The 19,648-nt window shown below is 40.0% G+C and overlaps 1 protein-coding gene across 1 annotated transcript in view; it reads right to left on the bottom strand.

Moving 5' to 3' along the window:
• Window positions 1-19,648, bottom strand: part of ADGRV1 (adhesion G protein-coupled receptor V1) — a 479,769-nt gene that overhangs the window by 147,195 nt on the left and 312,926 nt on the right. Inside the window, exon 84 of the mRNA XM_090037635.1 lies at window positions 2,647-2,763. Coding sequence (XP_089893761.1) covers window positions 2,647-2,763 — 117 coding nt within the window. The remainder of the gene's footprint in view (window positions 1-2,646; window positions 2,764-19,648) is intronic.

Here is a 19,648-nt window from a genome sequence, read left to right as displayed (position 1 = left end):
TGGTCATCTGGCTAGGTGCTGGGGGATTGGAAACTGGCTAATGTGGTCCCAATTTTCAAGAAAGGGAGGACCTAGGTAACTATAGGCCTGTAAGCCTCACCTCGGTGCTCAGGAAGATCTTGGAGAGAATCATCAAGGAGCACATCTGTGGGGGGCCTGCAGGGGAGATCATGCTCAGGGGCAATCAGCATGGGTTCATCAAAGGCAGGTCCTCCCTGACCAACCTGGTTGCCTTTTATGACCAGGTGACTAAATCCTTGGATGATGGTGTCACCATGGACGTAGTCTTTCTAGACTTTAAGAAAGTCTTTGACACTGTCTCTCACCCCATCCTCATCAAGAAATTAAGTGACTGTGGCATTGATGCCTACACAGTTGGATGGGTAAAAAATTGGCTGATGGGACGCACCCAGAGAGTAGTGGTGGACAGGCTGTACTCAACCTGGCAAGATGTGAGCAGCGGGGTACCCTAGGGCTTGGTCCTCGGGCCTGCACTGTTTAACATCTTCATCAGCTATTTGGACGAGGGGGTGGGAAGCATGATGTCCAGGTTTGCTGATGACACTAGGATATGGGGCAAGGTGGACATACTTGAAGGGAGAGATAGGCTGCAAATAGATTTAGACAGACTACAACAGTGGGCAGATGACAACAGGATAGGATTCAACGTAGACAAATGCATGGTGCTGCACCTTGGGAGAAGGAATCCACAGCATACATACAGGCTGGGGAGTTCCCCTCTTGAAAGCACAGAGGTGGAATGGGATCTTGGAGTCACTACTGACTCCAAGATGAACATGAGCCGCCAATGCCAGACCACAGCCAGCAAGGCCAGCTGTACCTTGTCATGCATCCAGAGATGCATCTCAAGCCAGTCCACAGTGGTGATTCTCCCCCTCTTTGCAACTTTGGTCAGGACGCAGTTGGAGTACTGCTTCCAATACTGGGCGTCACACTTCAAGAGGGATGTGGCCAGCCTGTAGAGGGTTCAGAGGAGGGCCACCCCCTTGGTGAGAGGGCAGCAGGACAGGCCCTATGAGGAGAGACTGGGGGACCTTAACCTGTTCAGCCTCAGCAAACTCATCAGGGGAGATCAACAGCAAATAGGTAGAGACCTTTTCTCCCCAGCACCACCTGGGGCGACAAGGAACAATGGTAATAAGTTGACAGAGAATAGGTTTAGGTTAGAGATTCAGAAGGCAATATTTTATAGTTAGGGTGGCCAAAATCTGGAACCAACTTCCCAGGGAAGTGGTCCTCGCCCCTACCTTGGGCAAATTCAAGAGGAGGTTGGATGATCACCTGTCTGGAGTCTTGTGAACCCAGCATTCATTTCTGCCTGTGGCAGGGGGTCAGGCTAGATGATCAATTCAGGGCCCTCCTGACCCTACCTACTATGAAACAGCCCAAAGTATCTAGATTGTGAAAAGCCTGCAGAGGTCATAGCAGGGAGTGACATGTTAATAAGATTTAGGGGTTTTTTTTACTGTGAAACTGAGTAGCAGCAATCAAAAAGAGTATAAATGAGACTGTTTATCTGGCTGCTTGCAAATGCTAGGGAAGGTGCAGGGGGGACCCAGAGCTTTACTTTAAACTCTGCATCCTCCCTAAGAGCTGGCCTGAAACTCAGAGGAAAGCAATCAGGTCAGGGTTTCTGTTGGTTTCCATTCCATTTTCCATTTGGTGTTTCTTCTATTTTATGCTAGATGCTCGTCAGAACCTCAGGTAGTGGAGAAACCTCTTTGGGTGTCACTGAGGTGAAAGCCCAGGTTTGGCTACAGCATGCTTTATCACTTTTAAATTTGGCCCTCACATCTGACATTGTACAGTATGGCAGGAGGTGGGGAAGCAGCAATGTGAGTCAAGGGACTGCATATCTGACACTGCATGCTGTAAACATGATGTGTCCAAACCTCATCAAAAGCATATATGTGCAGAAGCGTATGTATCAGATTGATACTCAGTGTGCACCTGCAGAAGGAGACATGACAAAGCCTACTCTAATTTCTTCCACAGCTTGGTCACTGCTTGGATTAACTTACCTCTAAACACGTAGCATACCTGCATGATTTAACCTGCCAACTCCAACAGGAGTTTTACCTGCTTATGTCACGTCACAATTCATATCAGAATTCTAAGAGTGTCTGTGAATGTATTGACTCCAAGCTGATGTGAAGCAGGCTCTTGGCCTCACACTTGCTTTTTGCGACATTATGAACATTTATTTTCATTTGGGTCTAGAGTACAATATGGCATTCATTCCAGTATCAACCAGTATAGCTTATACTATTACTCCATCATTAAGAGATTTGCAAAATGGAAGTGTGTAGGAAAAGCATCTTAAGATGCCATTAGCCCTAGAAAACGCTGCTTCTTCAATGTTTTGAAAGTATATCTTCTACAGAATAACTTTTCAAAGTGCACAGTAGCAGTGGATCATAATGGAACTTTCTAGAATACGTCAATACACCCTGGTCTGAAACTTTTCATCTAGATGTGTTACTTTCTAGGGTTAGTTGGGTTCATCTACCTTTGTTTTTCCGTTTCATTGGATTGCAGAGGCAGATATCAAGAAAATAAATAAATATATGAGTCCATTGGTATTAAGCAGACAGTTATGAATCAGTTAGGGAGGAAGATACTAACCTGAATGAGCATCCAGCTGAACTGACAAAGATAAAGGTAATGCATAAGAGCTCCCAGTACAGAGCAGCTTTCCTGTGAGAGATCTCGACTAATGTAAGCCGAGGCAAGAAATGAAATCTGTAAGAAAAAGCAAACAAACAAACCACATACATTATACAAACTGGTACCAATTATAATTAAAATATTATTAAAGAAAATCAGCAAATTGTTTCTCATTTGGAAGGAAAGCTGGAATGATGCAGAGCAAATTAAAGTACCACTGAGAGAGTATTTAATAACGGCATGAAATACTTTGGTAAAAATGCATTTAATGTTTAACCTAGGGTGAAATTGTCTCCCCTGTAATCAGTGACTTTCCACTGACCTCAGTGGAGTGACAATTTCACCTACATGTTTTTAAAAGGATTTATTGTTGAGATGAACTATTATTGTCTAATCTATTTAATGGTATTTCTTTGCCTACAAAAGTATTATTTTATTGAGGCCCTGATTGTACACTCTGCAGTATTCGCTTACATTGTCCCAGTGACATCATACTTTCAACCTGTTCTTGTTTATTCTTTCATAAGTAGTAACAGTGATGAATAGATACGAGTCCTGGTTCCCTTCTGATTTCTATCAGTTATGACATTGGTATAAATGCACTGATATCAATATAATCATTCCTAATGTAACTGAATGTGAGTTTAGAAGCAGACCCAGAGCTTTCCTATATTTTAAATGACAAAATTGATAAAGATCAAGGCAATTGTAAACAGCATAAGATAAGCAAATGGATGTCAGCCATGAAAATGCGACAAAAACTATGACTAGGAATCATAGCAATCCCAAATTTGGGCATTTGTGGTATGACAAAGGGCTAAGATGTCTATTCACTTGGGTTTTGTGCCACCATAAAAAATTTAAACAGGCACAAGGGTGATGTCTGTTTGCTGCCTTTCTGATTATTGATAGTAGCAGGATATGCTTCTCCATGCTGCCTGTTAAGATCATAAGCAAAGTCAGAAATAACTACTTTTTTAAGGTTAACAAATGACAAAAAGAACAGGCTGACTGACAACTTTACCACTTTGCATGGGATATTTTTGCACTAATGCAGTGAGAATACTGTTCTCAGAATGAGATCACAATAGCACTCAAAAGTTGTTTCTGACATTACTAGCATATTTTTATTTTATTTGATAGTTAATACATTTGTAAATCTTTGATGTTGAAAAGAAGATCTCTTCCAGGACGCCTCCTTGACAATCATTTAGTTGATAAACAACTAAGTGGTAGCATAATTCATTATCAGCTATTCATTATCAGCATTAAGAAACCTGACTTGATTAAATGCAGTAAAGTAAAACCTTCATCAGAGTCCAATTGCAAATGAACAGTCAGACTCTTCAGACAACTTTGCATTGCAAGAAACACAGACAGTATCTCTCTGCCATATTATTAATGACTAACATACTGGTCTAAAATTAAAATATACGCTGTATATAAAATACTTTAAAAATAAATATGAATGCATAAACTAAATCAAGTAAATTCAGAATTACTTTACACAAAAATATTTTTTTGGAACTGGGAAACTGCAGCAAAGTTTCTAATTTTTTCTTAACATTTCAATTGCTGACTACTTAGGCAGCCTGATACCCTACAATCATTTCTATCAGGCTAAACACCAGGAATGAAATTCTGACCCCATTCAAGTCAATGGGAAACTCCTATGCTTTCCAAGGGGCCAGGATTTCAAGTCAGAATCTTGGTTGAGGGTCTGACTCTGTGCAAGTAAAGTAAGAAATCATTCAGCAGTATGTGCATCAGCCCATGATATATGCTTTCAGAACCTCTCCCCTAATAATTACAGTGTTTCTACTAGAGTGAATGTCCTGTAAAAAAGTGAGGTGCAAGGACTGAGTTAACCACAATTTTTGCAGTATTAGACATGGTTCTTGGTTTTTAATTGTTTTTAATAATAAAAACATAATCTTTTCAAAAAGAAGATGTGTACACTTTACTCAGGGCAAGATTTAAAAACAGACCACCGAGATAATTTACATACACAGCAGCAGTTCCCTAAAGCACAGCACACAATTCAAGCTGGGCCGTTTAAATGCAATGAGTAAATAACAGCGAGAAAAGAAAGAAGAAAGTACTGTATGTATATTGTAAGTCAAGGCAACCGTCTTCTGTCAGAGCATTTGTCATCAAGCATTTCTACTTGGGTTGACCAGTGAAATCCTTGAGTTCCAAGCAAAAAGATCTGCAAAAGTAAATGTCCTGTAAGAACGTAGGAATGGAAGGCATCTGCTGGGTCATCAAGTCCAGTCCTCTGCTATTACAGGCAAACACATAATATAATGCTTCTCATAAACATACAATACTTTTCATTTAGGATCAATATTAGGCTTTTATTCCAAACCACCCTACTGAAAACAATTTACTCATTTATTTTGGTGCTAACATTGTCTATTAGCTTAAATAGTTATTTTCCTTCCCTGCTGTTTAACTCCCTCATATAGATAGCAAACATATCTTGTATCATACTCTGATTTGTGTAGTTAAATAAGAAGTCAAGCACTTTTAAGATGCGTCAGAGGTGTCAAACTCACCCCGCTCATTGGGACAGATCCAGACTATGGGGTTCCTCACAAGCTGGATCCAGATGCAGTGATGGGGCAAGGGGCCAGGAGGAAAGCAGTGGGGGGTTAACACAGTCATTGATTGCCTCCTCCAACACTGACATGTAGTCCACTACGCAATGCTATGTAGACATAAACTAGATCAGGTATCATAATTAGCACCACACTCAGTCCTGGCTAATTTACCTTGCCTCTCAGAGTAATTTTAAACAACACTGCAGCATCTGGTATGATCAGGTTATATTTTATCCCATTCATCCTTATGTCTTTTATTATCCTTTCTTTCAAAATTAATTCTAAACCACTGCATACCATTGAAGTCTGACCGATGAACATATAGTGGCTTGGTTTACTTTCCTTTCTTCATCTTACAAGTACTACTTTTATAATTTTCGAGTTATACAATACCTTCCCAGACTTTGTAGATTTATTAAAAGATCAGCATAAAAAACTATGGAATCTAAGGGGCCAACAACTTCTTATGCCAATTGTTTCAGAATCTTGGGATAGAGATTATCTGGTCCTCGATTTGAGCACGGTATGGCATTTGACTTTTGGTTTATCTCAGTTTTCATAATTTCCACTTCCACACCATCATTCCTACTAGTAATCATGTCTTTCCTTCATGTTCACCATTATCATTCTTACTGAACCCTGAGGTAATGTCTTAACTTGGTTTCAGGGCCAAACAAACTATTTTCAATTTCCAGCCTCACTGCACAGTGGCCCCTCTTCTTTCCTTCTCTTTTTAGTTATATGGCTGAAGAACCTTTTGTTGAAGAAAACACAATTATTTCTCACGTAACATCACCATCTGAATGATCCCAGTGCCTTAAAATGTAGTATTACATGTATATAGAGATGATATCAGGAACTAATTCAAGAAGTCCAAATTCAGAATACTAAAATAATTCAATTAAGTCCCTTAAGAGCTGAATTATGAGAACAAAAAGACCTGGAAATGTTGCTTTTCCAAATCAGGTTAACATGGACAAATCAATCCATTATTTTCTCTATAGGAGTTCTATTTGAAAAGCTGGGTAAAGAGGTAGACATGAAAACAGAAGCAATTTCACAGTAAGCTGAAGCATAGCAGTCAAGCAGGAAGTAGAAGGGCTAGAAATTAAAAACAACAAGAATAAATATTTAGAAAGAATACAAAAGCAACAGGAGAGGAGTATAAAAAAGTAGGAGATTCAAAGCTTCATGATAAATATAAGAGCTGAAATACTACCATGTGATATATTTAAAGGAAAGAAAACAATGAACAATAAGGTTGAGATGCAGCATAAAACAGTGAGAAACAGCTGCAGGGCATAGAAAAGATGACTTCCAAAAGTTGTCTCTATTTGGAAACATATTTTAAAAATCAGACCATAAAACTTCATTTACCAAACCTGTGTGGTAAATGTGGACAGATAATGTGTATACAACTATCACTTGTATGATCAAATCAGGAATTAAAGATATATATTTCCATCAAAAAGTTGTGGGTGCTTCAAAATAAAAGGCATGATTTACCATTGTTACATTTTTCAACCTAAATACAGAGAATGACAATCACTAAAGCTAAATATAATAAATATGGCACACACATGCTGCTAGCAGACATGGAACTGCCTCCCCCACCAAAAAAAAGAAACATGCTTTACCGGAAGCACCAGAGTGTTAATTTGACCCTGCTCTGCAGCATCTGTATAAATTGGGCACTTCAGCAGGGCTTTTTGGTGCCAAAAAGCAGCACTAAAGCACCCTATCTATACAGATGCTGCAGAACGGTGTCAAACTAACACGCTGCTGCTTCTGGTAAAGTAGGTTTGGAGAGTGTGGGGGGGTTCCCCATGTGTTTGCCATATTTATTATATTTAGCTTCAGGGATGCCATTTTTGTATTTAGGCTGAAAAATGTAATTATGGTAAACCATACTTTTTTTTTTTTTTTTTTTTTTTTTTTTAAGGACCAACAACTCTTTTTGGATATCTGACATGCAAGTATATATCTTTAATCCCTGATCCAATCATCGTACCTCTTCTAGGCATGCACTGGGCTCAGTGCTGGAGCATGCCGAATTCGAAGTAAAACATGTTTTTTGTTTGGTTTTTTTCCATGTCTGCAAGCAGCCATGAATACCACAAGGCTCTAAACTTTTCTTTTCTGTGATGTTCATTATAACTGCAAATATATTTTTGTGAACACTACCTAAATGCTGGGCAAAGAAAATCTGGCCCTTTGTACTGAAAATGTCAAAACTGATGGAGGTCAAACACTCATGCTTGATGCCCACTACAATAGCATTTCTGTTGCTTCTGGACTTGTATTGTTTCAATGGTTAAATCAGATAGTGAATTTGTTTAATATGTAATGTATTAATATTTATCATGATGACACATTTACATCACCTCTGTATGGAGATGCCCCATAAATTGTAGAGAAAAATTGGAACTATTGAATTTGTTGTGGTTTAGTGTAAGAAAATTACCAAATTTTACATTTAAATAACTATCTTCCTTATTGTGGACACTGAATGTGATGAATCTGATTAATGCTAAATTAGCTACATCCTGTCAGAGAAAGGGTGTAATAACTATTGAGGATAATAGGCACTGACAGATTCAACTTTGTGTTAAACGCAAGAGAGAACTAGATTTGTCATGGTCTTGCCAACTTGAACCAGCCAATCTCAAGACCATTCTAATAAAAAGTTTCCTTTTCCCATTACAATGAAAACTGAAAAGACCTTTGTGTTACAGGGATCTAAGTGTATCTGATATGCTATTAGCTATGTTACAACTCCTTCGTAAATATTTGATGCCTGAAGCTTTCAGTACCATCATGGTAAATGCTCAAATAAATTCACTATTTAATAAGGCACTTGAAAGTAAAATAAAGGGTTGACCTAGAATTCTGGAAGTAGAAGGAAGTGAGAACATATGGAAAACAACCAATCTGAGAGTTGCAATTTTATCCTTAGTTTTCAAGGAGTGCTGAAAAGGCAGCGCGCTTCTCTGCAGGAGAGAAGGGAAAAGAGAACACCTTGCCTTGCCCTATAGTAAGCCCCATGGATTATCTGAAGATCATTTTAACGGGCTCTGGAGATAGCTGTGTCTCACAAGTCTCAATCAGAGATGGTCAACACCACTGAGGGACCTTGAGGATATTAGTGAAGAAGTAAACCTAGTGAGAGATGCATTCTTCTTTTGGAGTTTGTGACTGTAGGAGGGTACCGCTCCATGGGTGGCTGTGAAGCCCCTCCAGTCTCTGCAGTCCTCACTTTCTGGGCAATCACCCCCTCAATTGCCTGCCACTTGTTTATTACTTTTATGAGGGAGGGTACCCAGGGCTTTTAAATGACCACCAGGTGTCCATGGTCACTGTTTTATGGGCTAATTGCATGGCTCTGTTCTTCCCCTATGCCATGCCCCATGCCTTGCAGGTGGCATCTTCATTGATGTTTTCTTCCACTTAGCCCCTCCTCTGAGGTTCCTGAACCTTCACTGGTCCTACACTATCAGCCCCTGAGTCTTGGCTCTGGACCCCACCCTAGGTCCCTAGGAACCGCATCCTCTCCTTAGTTCCTTCCTCAAACATCTAGACTGCTTTAGGTGTTACCCTCCAAGCTGACCTGTTGGAGTTGCAGCCACACTGCTGAGGTGGTAGTCTCTCAGCAGGTTCCAGATCTTCCTGCCAGGCTTCTCATGTCCTGAAGGTTATACCTGCTCTAAGCCCAGCCCTCCTCCTGAGTCAGAAGACTCTCTCCATCAGGCTTAAGTCTCACCTTCCAGCTCCCTGCAGCAGCAGACTCCTAGTTAGCCCTGGCCCACACCTGCCAGCAGATTCAAGGGCTGTCTGATCTCTTAAAGTGGCCTACCACAGTCAAAATCTAAACTGAAGTTCTGAATCGACCTGTAGTTTTTTCATTGGTAGGTTACCAGAAGCAGTTAAGAAAGTAGAACAACATGCTTTATTACAAGAAGAGGGTACAAAAAACAAGTCCCTTAATGCTGTTGGTATAAACAGTTTCCCTTTCTCCTTTAGGTAGGAAGCATGTCAACATCCTCAACTGCCTTCCAAAGTTACTTCCTAAGATAAGGACATTTTACCACTGGGAGAAGCCCACCCCTTTAGGAACTGTTTGTGGATATGCCATACACACTGAACCTATCAGCATGCTGCAATACATTATTTATGACACTACTGATGAAGGATACATCAATAGCCTAATGATGTGGTATACAGTTTCCTGGAATGCTTAATTCCAGATTAATACTAAAAGCCCAATCCTAAAAGGGTCTAAATATGGGTAAGCTTGTTCAGACAAGTAATTCCGTTGATTCTAAGTCCAAGTCTTTCTAAGTTAATAAATACATATATGTAATACTTCACAAAAATTGGTCCATAGGGATTTTTGTCTCACAAAAGAAAGTTTTTCTTTCATTATTTTAGAGTTTGGCATATTGCTTAATAGTAGTCTATATGAATCATACTCTTTTGCTCTTGTTCTGTAGGTCAGGGGAGCACTGATGTTAACCAACTGTTCTTTCTGTGTTCTGATATTAAATGCCAGACCAAAAATACCAACAAAGAATATACTGAAAAATGTGCAGACTTATGAATCTCAGCAGAAATTTCAAGTCAATCTTTCTGATTCAAGTACAATACACAGCATGTCTTGAAACAGACAAATATGATACCATTAAGAGCAAAAAGTTAAGTTGCTTATAATATACAATTTATCTCTAAATAAAAGTTCACTATTTTTCTCATCCCCATTATGTATTAATAATGCAAACACTTGGGATTCTTAGCACATTTGCATGAATACCAAATTATTTTATTGTGATCACTAAATTATTTCACCGTAATAACAACTTCCAAATTGGTGCATAATTAACAGACACCTGACAAACTTCAGAGCAACAACTCCTTTGGCCTTGGTTATAACATTAATCTTAGAATCTCAGTGTATATTTTACTAGACTCTAATTACTTTGCACATGTGCAGTAGGTATGTGCAGTATTTCAATTTTCATGCCATAGTAAGATGGCACAATACATTTAAAAAATAAGCCCTAAAAAATTAACCAAAACCAAATAATTTTGCAAGTTAATTCTATGATTGTTTTTCTCACTGTTTTAATATAGCCAGTAGCTCCTTTTATAGAAGAAATTCTTAAAAAACAGCAGCAGCGTTTGAGGTCATTCAGATCACTGACTGGGCATCCAGCCCTGCATCAACAACCATATACTTGCCAGCTAACCCCTCATCTGAGCAGGATGCTTCTGTGTTTCCTGCTGGGTTCTAGTCTTGGCCCTATGCACTTCCTAATTTTGGGCTCACTGGTTAATCAGCCAATGGGCACTACCAATCAACCTCAGTTACCCTTCCTGAGCAGGTGGACATTTAATTGGACAAGCAGCACATCTAATGGGAGGAGCTTTGGCTCCATACTCAAAACCATGTCAGTTACTGCATCTGTGCTGAAAGTAGAAGTCAACTGTGTCCGGAAAAGGTTGAGTAGATTGTTTCCCTCCTGAAGCAAGTCTGTCACAGGGATCAATCTGCGTTCCAATTTCTCATCTGGTCCCAGCTCTGCATTATCTGTGCTTTATTCAGAGCAGATTACAAGATGTCATTTAAGAGGGCTATTACCCCTGGATTTTCGATACAGTGCATCTGTTTAAGTGCATAACCTCTATAGAGGAAAAAAAGCTCTCACGCTTTCCCTTCAGTGTTTTTGGCTCAGTTAAAGAGAGGACAATTAGTAATAAAAGTAGACAATCACATTTTGTATGCACTACCCAGAGCACAATTAACTTACATATGTAAGCAGCAGGGTTGGAAGATGCTATGCACCTAAACAGTTTGTGCACCAGTTTGCAGATAACCAGGGTATGGTACAATCGAAGCAATAGGCAATAAACTGGGACTGGCTTTGTGTTAGGCAACTCTACTGGACTCCTAAGTGGAGTCTCCTATATAAGGAAAACAAATCGAACAGCGGTCTTTCAACAGATTCCAAACTAATTGGCATTACATACAATAGAACATATAACAATAGAAAAGATAACATCTTGGGTAATTTAGGTGCCTGATGGAATCAACATGATAAAAGCGGGCCAAATTAAAAAAAAGTGTTTTCTGTTGGCAACTTTTTCACTAGAGACAATACACCATAGGCTAGCCAGAGATAACAGAGATAACTCTGCTGATCTCTGTAATCATTATTCCTCATTCACATATGAATCACTTTCCATCCAATCTCATTGCCCTATACAGAGAAGTCCATCTGTTATCATTATCACCATTTTAAAGACAAGTAAACTGAGACAGAGAGATGAAGCTGTTTCCCCACAAGTTTTCTAGCAGGCCAGTCACAGAGCTAGGAATAGAAATCAAGGGTAAAGTCAGATGAGGTAAAAAGGAGTAAAAACTGTGTGGTAAAAAGGAGTAATATCTGGTTTATGTGCATTAGTTGTTCCACAGCAACTGCCCATATGCCAGCTTTAACTTTTAGTAGATCAAAGAGAAACTGTGGTAAGTTAGCCCTCAATGAAAAACATCACCACACTGTTTTAGCTTTCATGTAATGAGGTAATTGCTTCCTGTGTATGTGCGCCAAACACCCAGAGTCCCAGTCCAGTGCTCCCTCCACTGTACCACACCTTTGTCCTATGCAAATGATTGCGGATTGGGAAAAGATGGGAAACTAGTATCACTGAGTACAAACTCTTAAAATATTTTATAGAAGACCACCTTAGGGATCCCTGATGTATGGGATTTCTAGAAGCAAGTATGAGTCCAAATATGACTTAGAAGATTCTCAAAAAAAATAATTTCTGATTACCTGGAACTTTCTTGATACGCGGACGTCTTGCCTATAGTGCTTGCTTTCCTCTCACTTCTCTCCTCCTTCCCTCTCAACCCTCTGGGACCAGATATAGGCCCCACTTGGGCTGCTTTCATGGACTGTAGCATCTCTTTCCTTTTGTCTCTTCCCATTTTTGGCTGGTCCTCAATGAGAGGCTTGAGACAAAAGATAAAGTGGATACAGAAAATGCTGAAAGGGGACCTTGCTATTTCCCTGTGGACATATGCTTAGGCTGAAGCTGTCTACGTGCACCATTGTATTTCTCAATGGGAATGCCTTCTGAGTCTGAACTTCTTTCACAGATCAGGAACAATGATCTTGCCATAGCTGCATAAGAACTTAACAGCTCTCTACTGAATTCTAAAATCTTACTGGTGGTAGCCATACTACCTATTGGAAAGACATGAGCCCTAGACATATAGGAAAAAAGGATTTGCAGGCTCTTGGTGCTTCATGTGGTAATGCATAAATAAGGTTTAGTTTGAGTTTTTTTTTAGTTTCTCCTACTTTCTTGTATTCCTATCTAGTCTACAAGGACAACTGTTCTGTTACTATCTTCAGATGCAAGACAAAGGGATAAATTAAGCCTTATATATTGAAACAGCATAGCCACCACTACATGGTGCCCTTGGTGAGCTGATTAGCACTGCTAAGTAACAAGGCCAATTAGCCTATCCCTTAAGCTAACTAGCCCACCCACACAGAGACAACTATTCTGCTTCTGAATTCACAGGATTCAAAGGCTTTCAGCAGTGCACCATGCATAATGATGCCACCATGGGGGACAATAAGTTCAGTGTATAAACTAAGTCTATGTCTTTTGAATTTTGTAGACACAGTCTTAATGATCTGTCTCCATCTACTGGTTTACAAGGGGGAATGACACAAGTATCCAGAATGGTGTAGATAAGGGGATAATTTAATTGAAGCAGCTGGATTTTGTCTGATATATGCACTCCTGAACATATTTAATAGAAGTTACAGAACAGGTAAAAGAAAAATTATTTTTAAGAATATAATAAAGGTCTACAGTTAATTCCTCGGTTATACTCTTATTTGTAAACCAAGAAACTATGAAAATGTTGGGATTATTTGTACAAGTAAATCAAATGGCAGAGTACTGTCAGAAGAATATTCAGTATATTAATGTGTGCCAGCTCTTATGATGCTAGCAAGTTCACAGAGCCGGTTTCTCGGAACTTAGGTTCCTTATCTAAAACAAAAAGTAAACAGAATAACGGGCTTTCCTCTCTCACACTTCTGCATAATACTAAACCTTTGGACTGTATCACTTAATGAGAATACTGGCTCTTGGTCCCACACTGATCAACCTGAACCAGGAAGTAATGTAGGGTAAATCCACTGTGAGCCTCAAAAAGATCTTTCTCTTGATGGGAAGGGTTTTTTTTAGGGCATATTGCAACAAGAAAACCACACATATGATATCTGATTTAGGAGAGTAAATTGCATTAAGTAACGTCCTAATATTTTGTGATTTATCTCCGTTGCATGTCAAACTCACTTAGTATAGATATAAAACTTAGAAAGAATCTGTGTACCAATTTTTTAAACAAGAATTTAAGTTCTGCATTGAGTCATGAAACGTGTCTGACAGTTACAGGTTCAGGATAACTTGTAATTCTAACATAAATCTAAGAAAATAATTAAAGCAACAGACCCAATTTTGAGGGCACCTTAAATTTACTGTAATAAGAGATACTAGAATCAAGTTAATAGTCTTACAGAATTCAGTATGTAGTTCACTGAAGCTTTGGGTTTTGCTTAGAGCATAGATTTGCTTTCTCAAACAGAGATGTTTTCTCATCTAGTTGGAATCTGTCCTTCAAGTCACTGTGTATGTGAGATTAACTAAGAAAAAAAAATCACTTTTTTCTTGAAGAATCTAAAATATTTGAAGAAATCCATGTTGGTTTGTTTTTTAAATGGAATAATTAGTTGATAGTAAAGTATATTGTATAATGTAGGACCAGGTTCCATTTGCTCTATTAAATATCCAAGTTGACTTAGGTGTCTAAGTTGAATCCTACTCTGTTCAAGTTCTTGAAAATTCATTAATGCATCTAGATTTATAAGACAGCATCATTTTACTATGGATTTTTTGCCACAGACAAAAAATAACTTCATTGTACCTTCCCACCGATTTCACCATTAATTTGTAACTGCTACTATGCAGAAAAACATATAATCTGCTCAAAGGGAGTGTCAAATAAGAACAGCTTAATGCTAATGACTTGAATACCTATTGACAATTTCCACTGACTTATAAAAATGGTTATTTGACTACGCTTCTTTTGTTGCTGTTCTCATGCTCCTACTTAACGCTCTTATGTTTCTAATAACTGTGTTCCTGTCCCCAACAAACTTTTTGACATTTCAAAAGTTTTCCAGTTCTGCCCCATGATGAGACCAAGGTCTTTTAAAGTTTTGCATTTGGGGTGAAAAACCAGAATGGCCAATAGTTTGGTGGCTAATAGTTCAATAGTTCAGTGACCAGGACCCTCCCATAGTAGGTAGGAGGCCGAGTTTCAAGAACCTGTTTTGAATTATTTAAAAATATAAAATGTGTCAATTCAGAAAAATAAAATGAGAGTATAACTGTCCCTGGCATGGAGATATACATATAACCTGGAGGAAGCACCACATGTTCTACATCAAGGTCATTAAAGACATCTTGCTGTTAATAAAAATCCAGTTTCCATTCAAAACTTACTAGAATTAACTTTTTGGCCAAAAACTTGTAATGACTTGTTTATGTATTCTTCTTCCTAGTCTTATGATAAATTTCCTTACATTTTTTTTTTTTTTTTTTTTAAAGAAGTGAATTTTTGCTATAAAAATAATTCCCTTCATAGCAGTAGATCAAAGTTTTAGAATCTGCCCTTCAGGTTATATGCTTTTGGAGAAATTAATGCTTTGTTTTAAAGATGTTTCTTTCAAGCATTTTTAATCATGGACCTTAGAGAAGTGGGGCTCCTCGCTGTGAAATGCAGTTGGGCATCAACATTCATTTCACTGGAAGTATATTTTGTCTGTATTTTGTTTATTTACTTAGTACAGATAGTTTTTCTATAACTAGTCGTGTAATACAATATTTGTTATATTACACATGTGGGTAGCTGTGTTAGTCTGAAGACTGGTACTATGTAGGGCAGACTGGCACTTTGGACACCAACTGGTTTAGAGAGGCATAACTCTCATAGGCAATAACCTACTTCATCTGGTGCTATGAAGGACTGACAGAAAAAAAAAGACTTATGTCATTATTAGTATTAGAAGAGTCATTTGAAGAGGCAGATTTACAATAGTACTGTACCCTATTCCAGATGGATGTAGAGAAGCTACTTCAGGTTTCCTCCATTCAGAAGCAGTTTCTTGATATTTTATCATAAAACCTCAAAAATCACGTCAAACTCAATTCACTAAAAGTGACTGTGAAGATGTGACTGATACAGGCTAGGTACAGACATTCAAAAAGCTCAAGGTGGAATCAATCAAAGTTACATAATGTTTTATAAGCAGCATAGTTTAGACTGGCAGCAAACAGAACACACATTTGGCCTTTGGTGGTGGTGGGGAATCTTAGACTAGGTTCCACCATTTTTAAACCAGTCTGTGCAGGTCAAACTTCTGCTCTGTTATAGGCATAACGTGGTTTTGCATTTTGAGCTTCTGTTCTGTTATGGGTATAGACTGGTTTCCAATCAATCACTCATACAGGTAAAGGTATAATGTACCTGGTCATAGTTACATAAATATCTGTGAGATTTCTCTTTACCAAATGTTTTATGGCAACGGTCATTTTTGGACAAACTCTGCAGATTCCTATCCTATTACTTGGTGTGAAACCAGCTTAAAAATCTGTAAAAGATTGTGGCTTATCAAGATGATAAAAAACTCAATATTTAAACTATGAATGGACTGAATTCACCAATAAAGTTACCTACCAGGATATAATGAGTATATTGGAATGTATTCTAAAAAATGTAGAATGTATCCAATGCAAGTCAACTACATTATTTTGCACAGAGCCTTCTTCTTCAATTATGTGGTAACAGTTAACACTCCATTCTGCCCTCAATGAGCACGGTGCAGGCATAAGATGGGGGGTGGGGGTGGAAATTGACTATAAAAGAGATACTTAAGTTCAAAAAGCAAACTTGGTTAGTCAAGGAAAAGTACAGCCACATTTACAAAGGCAGTGAACAAACTGGAATAGCTTGATATTGCACTTTGGCCTTTTGGAAAGCTGTTCTTTCTGATGTATTCAAAATCAAATAATTAATAATAAGCTACAAATGGGTCTCACAGGGCACACATGAGCGTAAAATATATAGTAGGTCACAGAGAAAATATCTATTATGCAAATACAATATTAATGTAAAACTGAAGAGCCAAATTCAGCCATTGAATGTTTTCATATATGTTGCCAAAATCAATGTAGGACTGTTTATTAGCAAAATCTCAACCTATATGTATGCCCAGTATGAAAGAAAATAATCCAATATTTTAGTAAAGATGGGCTAAACCTTGGAGACTTTTAAACTCAAAAGTCAAGCATTAAAGTTGTCCTCAAAAGAGAAGTCCACAAACTTAGATCTGGTTCTTGCAAATAATGGGTCTCAGAAGTATGAATGCAAGGTGTCACTGGGTTCCATGAGTAGTCATCAGTAGTTCAGTGTCCAGTTGGGAGGTGATCAAGTGGGGTTCCCCATAGTCTAGTATCATTTAACAACTTTAATAATGTAGGTGATGGGATTGGGTGCACACTTAGCAAATTTGTAGCTGATAACATTGGGATAAGTGGCAGACTTTAAAGCAGGTGTAAGCAACCTTTTCTGGCTGTAGATCAGAATGTCCCACCCTGAGTCACACAGTACCAGCCAGCAGGTACTAGCACGCAGCTGTTTGCTGCCACTCTTCCCTGTGGCAGCACAGGAGGAGCACCCACAGCCGAAGCCCCCCCGCTACCAAATGCTGTCAAAGCCCCAAATTCACAGCCAGATCCAATGGCTCTGCAATCTGTGAACCGCAGGTTGCCAACCTCTGCTGTAGAAGGGAGGGCTAGGATCCAGAATGACATGGATAAATTGGGGCAATGGCCCAAAAACCATCAGATGAAATTAAAAGACAAGTGCAAAGCCCTGTACTTTGGATAGAATACTAGTAGGCAGCCACTGATCCTTCTAGATCACAGTATATGAGTGAGAGGTCACCAGGACCTTTGACATATGTGCCTAGGCAGGAATATGGAGGAATGAAGGCTGCCCAGAAGCCCCGCTTTAGCCCACTGAGACAGAATCGAAAGACCAGGCGGAGTTCAGACACTTGGTGCCTTGCTGGCTGTAGTTATATGCACGTCTGGGAATCAAACCCAGGTCTCCCACATGACAGAGAGATTCTACCACTGAACCACAACACTGGAGCGGGGGGAGGGGGAGGGGGCGTTCAGTGATAGAATAATTTATTGTCCAGTCTGTATTTGTCCATAAATGACTAGACTGCATTACTGCAGAAAAGGACCAAAGGGGTTACAGTAGAGCATAAGCAGAGTATGAACCAACAAAGCATACTGGACTGTATTAACTGGGGTGTTCTGGGTCTATATGTCAGAAAGAAATGAAGGCTTGGTATTATTTTGTAGGTTGGGAAGGAAAAATCCCTCCTTTTCTGGTGGCATGAGAAGAGAAATGAATGGTTAAGAAGTAAATTGCATAGGGGCAGCTGGCCAAATTACTGCCAAAATTCTGTACAGAGCTATCAAGTTTGTGTTTAAGTTCTTGACAAATGTGATTTTTGCTTTTTCTAAATTTAAAACTAAAAACGTCTATCATTCTGATCCAGAAAGGAGACAAGAAAATCAATCAATCAGTCAGTCAATCAGTCAGTATGACTCTTGAACTGTTATGCTGCATAAATAAAACAATAAAATAGTATTTAAAGCATTATGCATAAAGAACATTAGCTGGTAAAAAGTGCTGTTGGTTTATAATGCAAACGGTCTAAAGCTGCTTGCAGTGCTGGATCTTGCTTACACAGAAGAGCAGTTAGCCCTTGCTTTTTAGCTATCAGGGCACAGGCAAGGACCCATGCATTAGCAATCATGACAACAATGTGGAGACCCCATTCACCAGGTCCTCCATAGTAGGTGGGCTACCTGGGAATCAGCATTCTCCCTTCCTCCCTTTCATTAAAGGCTATTAAACAGTAGAGGTGCACTGATTCATTGGTCCCATATTGAATCAGCACTGATATAAGGAAAATTGGCTGTACTGAAAATTGGCTTTTTTTGGCCGACGTCGCCAATAATGTGGCCAATAAATGCCCTGTTCATGCGCAGCCGCAGCACAGCACGGAGGCAGCCAAGAGCGCAGACCAGCAGTGTGGAGAGCAGCTGGGTCCAGCTGGCAAGTCTGTTGTGAGGAAAGGGGCGTGGAGAGAGAAGTGGCGTAGCGGGGCAGGTCAAGACACCAGGAATGAGGAAGGGAGTGGGGCTGAGGCTGAGGCTGGGGCTGGGACAGGGGCAGGCACTGCACAGCCTGGGCAGAGCAGGGAACAGAGCCATGAACCTGCCACTGTACACACTCCAGGAGGGCATGGGGGCCATGTGCCCAGATGTGGGCACAGAACGAAGGCTGGCTGGCACTGTAGGCTGGGGCAGTTCCAGGCTCTTCCCAGTGGGGGCTGGAACCAGGATGCACTTGGGGCAGGTGGTGGCAATGTTGGGAAAGCAGTTGGGGAGGCTATGGAGAATTTTGGGGTGGCTGCTTCCCCCTCCCCTTGTATCCCTCTCCCAGTTCTGCTGCTGCCCACCCCCAGCACAGCCTGGCCCAACCCCCTGCTGGGAAGAGCTGGGCACTGCCCTGACCCCAACCTACAGTGGCAGCCCACCGTGCCCCATGTACAGATCTGAGGGCACACCCCACCCATGCTCTCCCAGTGTGCGCACAGAAGCAGGAGCTGCCACCCCTCCCATACCCCCTAGATGAGCCACCTGCAGTTCCGTCCCATGCCCCACCCCAGCTGGGCAGCACCTGCTCCTGCTCCAGCCCCACTCCCTCCCTCACAGCAGGGGCCTTGATCTTCCCCCCCACACACACACCTTTTCCTTCTCCCCTGTCCCTTCTGTCATGTCTGAGTTTTACCTGTCGGTTAGAGTGCCGATGCCAGCAAAGCAAAAGACTATAATAACTTAGTAAGGACGCAGGCCATAAAGACCCCTTAGCACTAGTAGCCTTTATTTCTTTGCTAAAAGAAGCACTGCAGTTGGAGTTTGTTAAAAGTTTGTTCTCCACACTTAAGGAGCTTGTTGTCTGCAATCATAAGTATTGCAGGTGCCAATCATAAGGTTGACCTTTTGAACCCGCTGAGGGCAGCCAGATGAATAATGTATCTAGGTCAAATGAATAGGTATCTAGGTCAGATGAATATGTATCTAGGTCACTGTGTAAGAATGTAATTGGCGGTCAGTAAATATTCACAATT

Source organism: Crocodylus siamensis, chromosome 3 (genome assembly GCF_052110815.1).
Source record: "Crocodylus siamensis isolate JL-2025a chromosome 3, ASM5211081v1, whole genome shotgun sequence".
Classification (NCBI taxonomy): Eukaryota; Metazoa; Chordata; order Crocodylia; family Crocodylidae; genus Crocodylus; species Crocodylus siamensis.
Note: the sequence above shows the minus strand (reverse complement) of the source record. Positions and strands in the feature narration are given on the sequence as shown.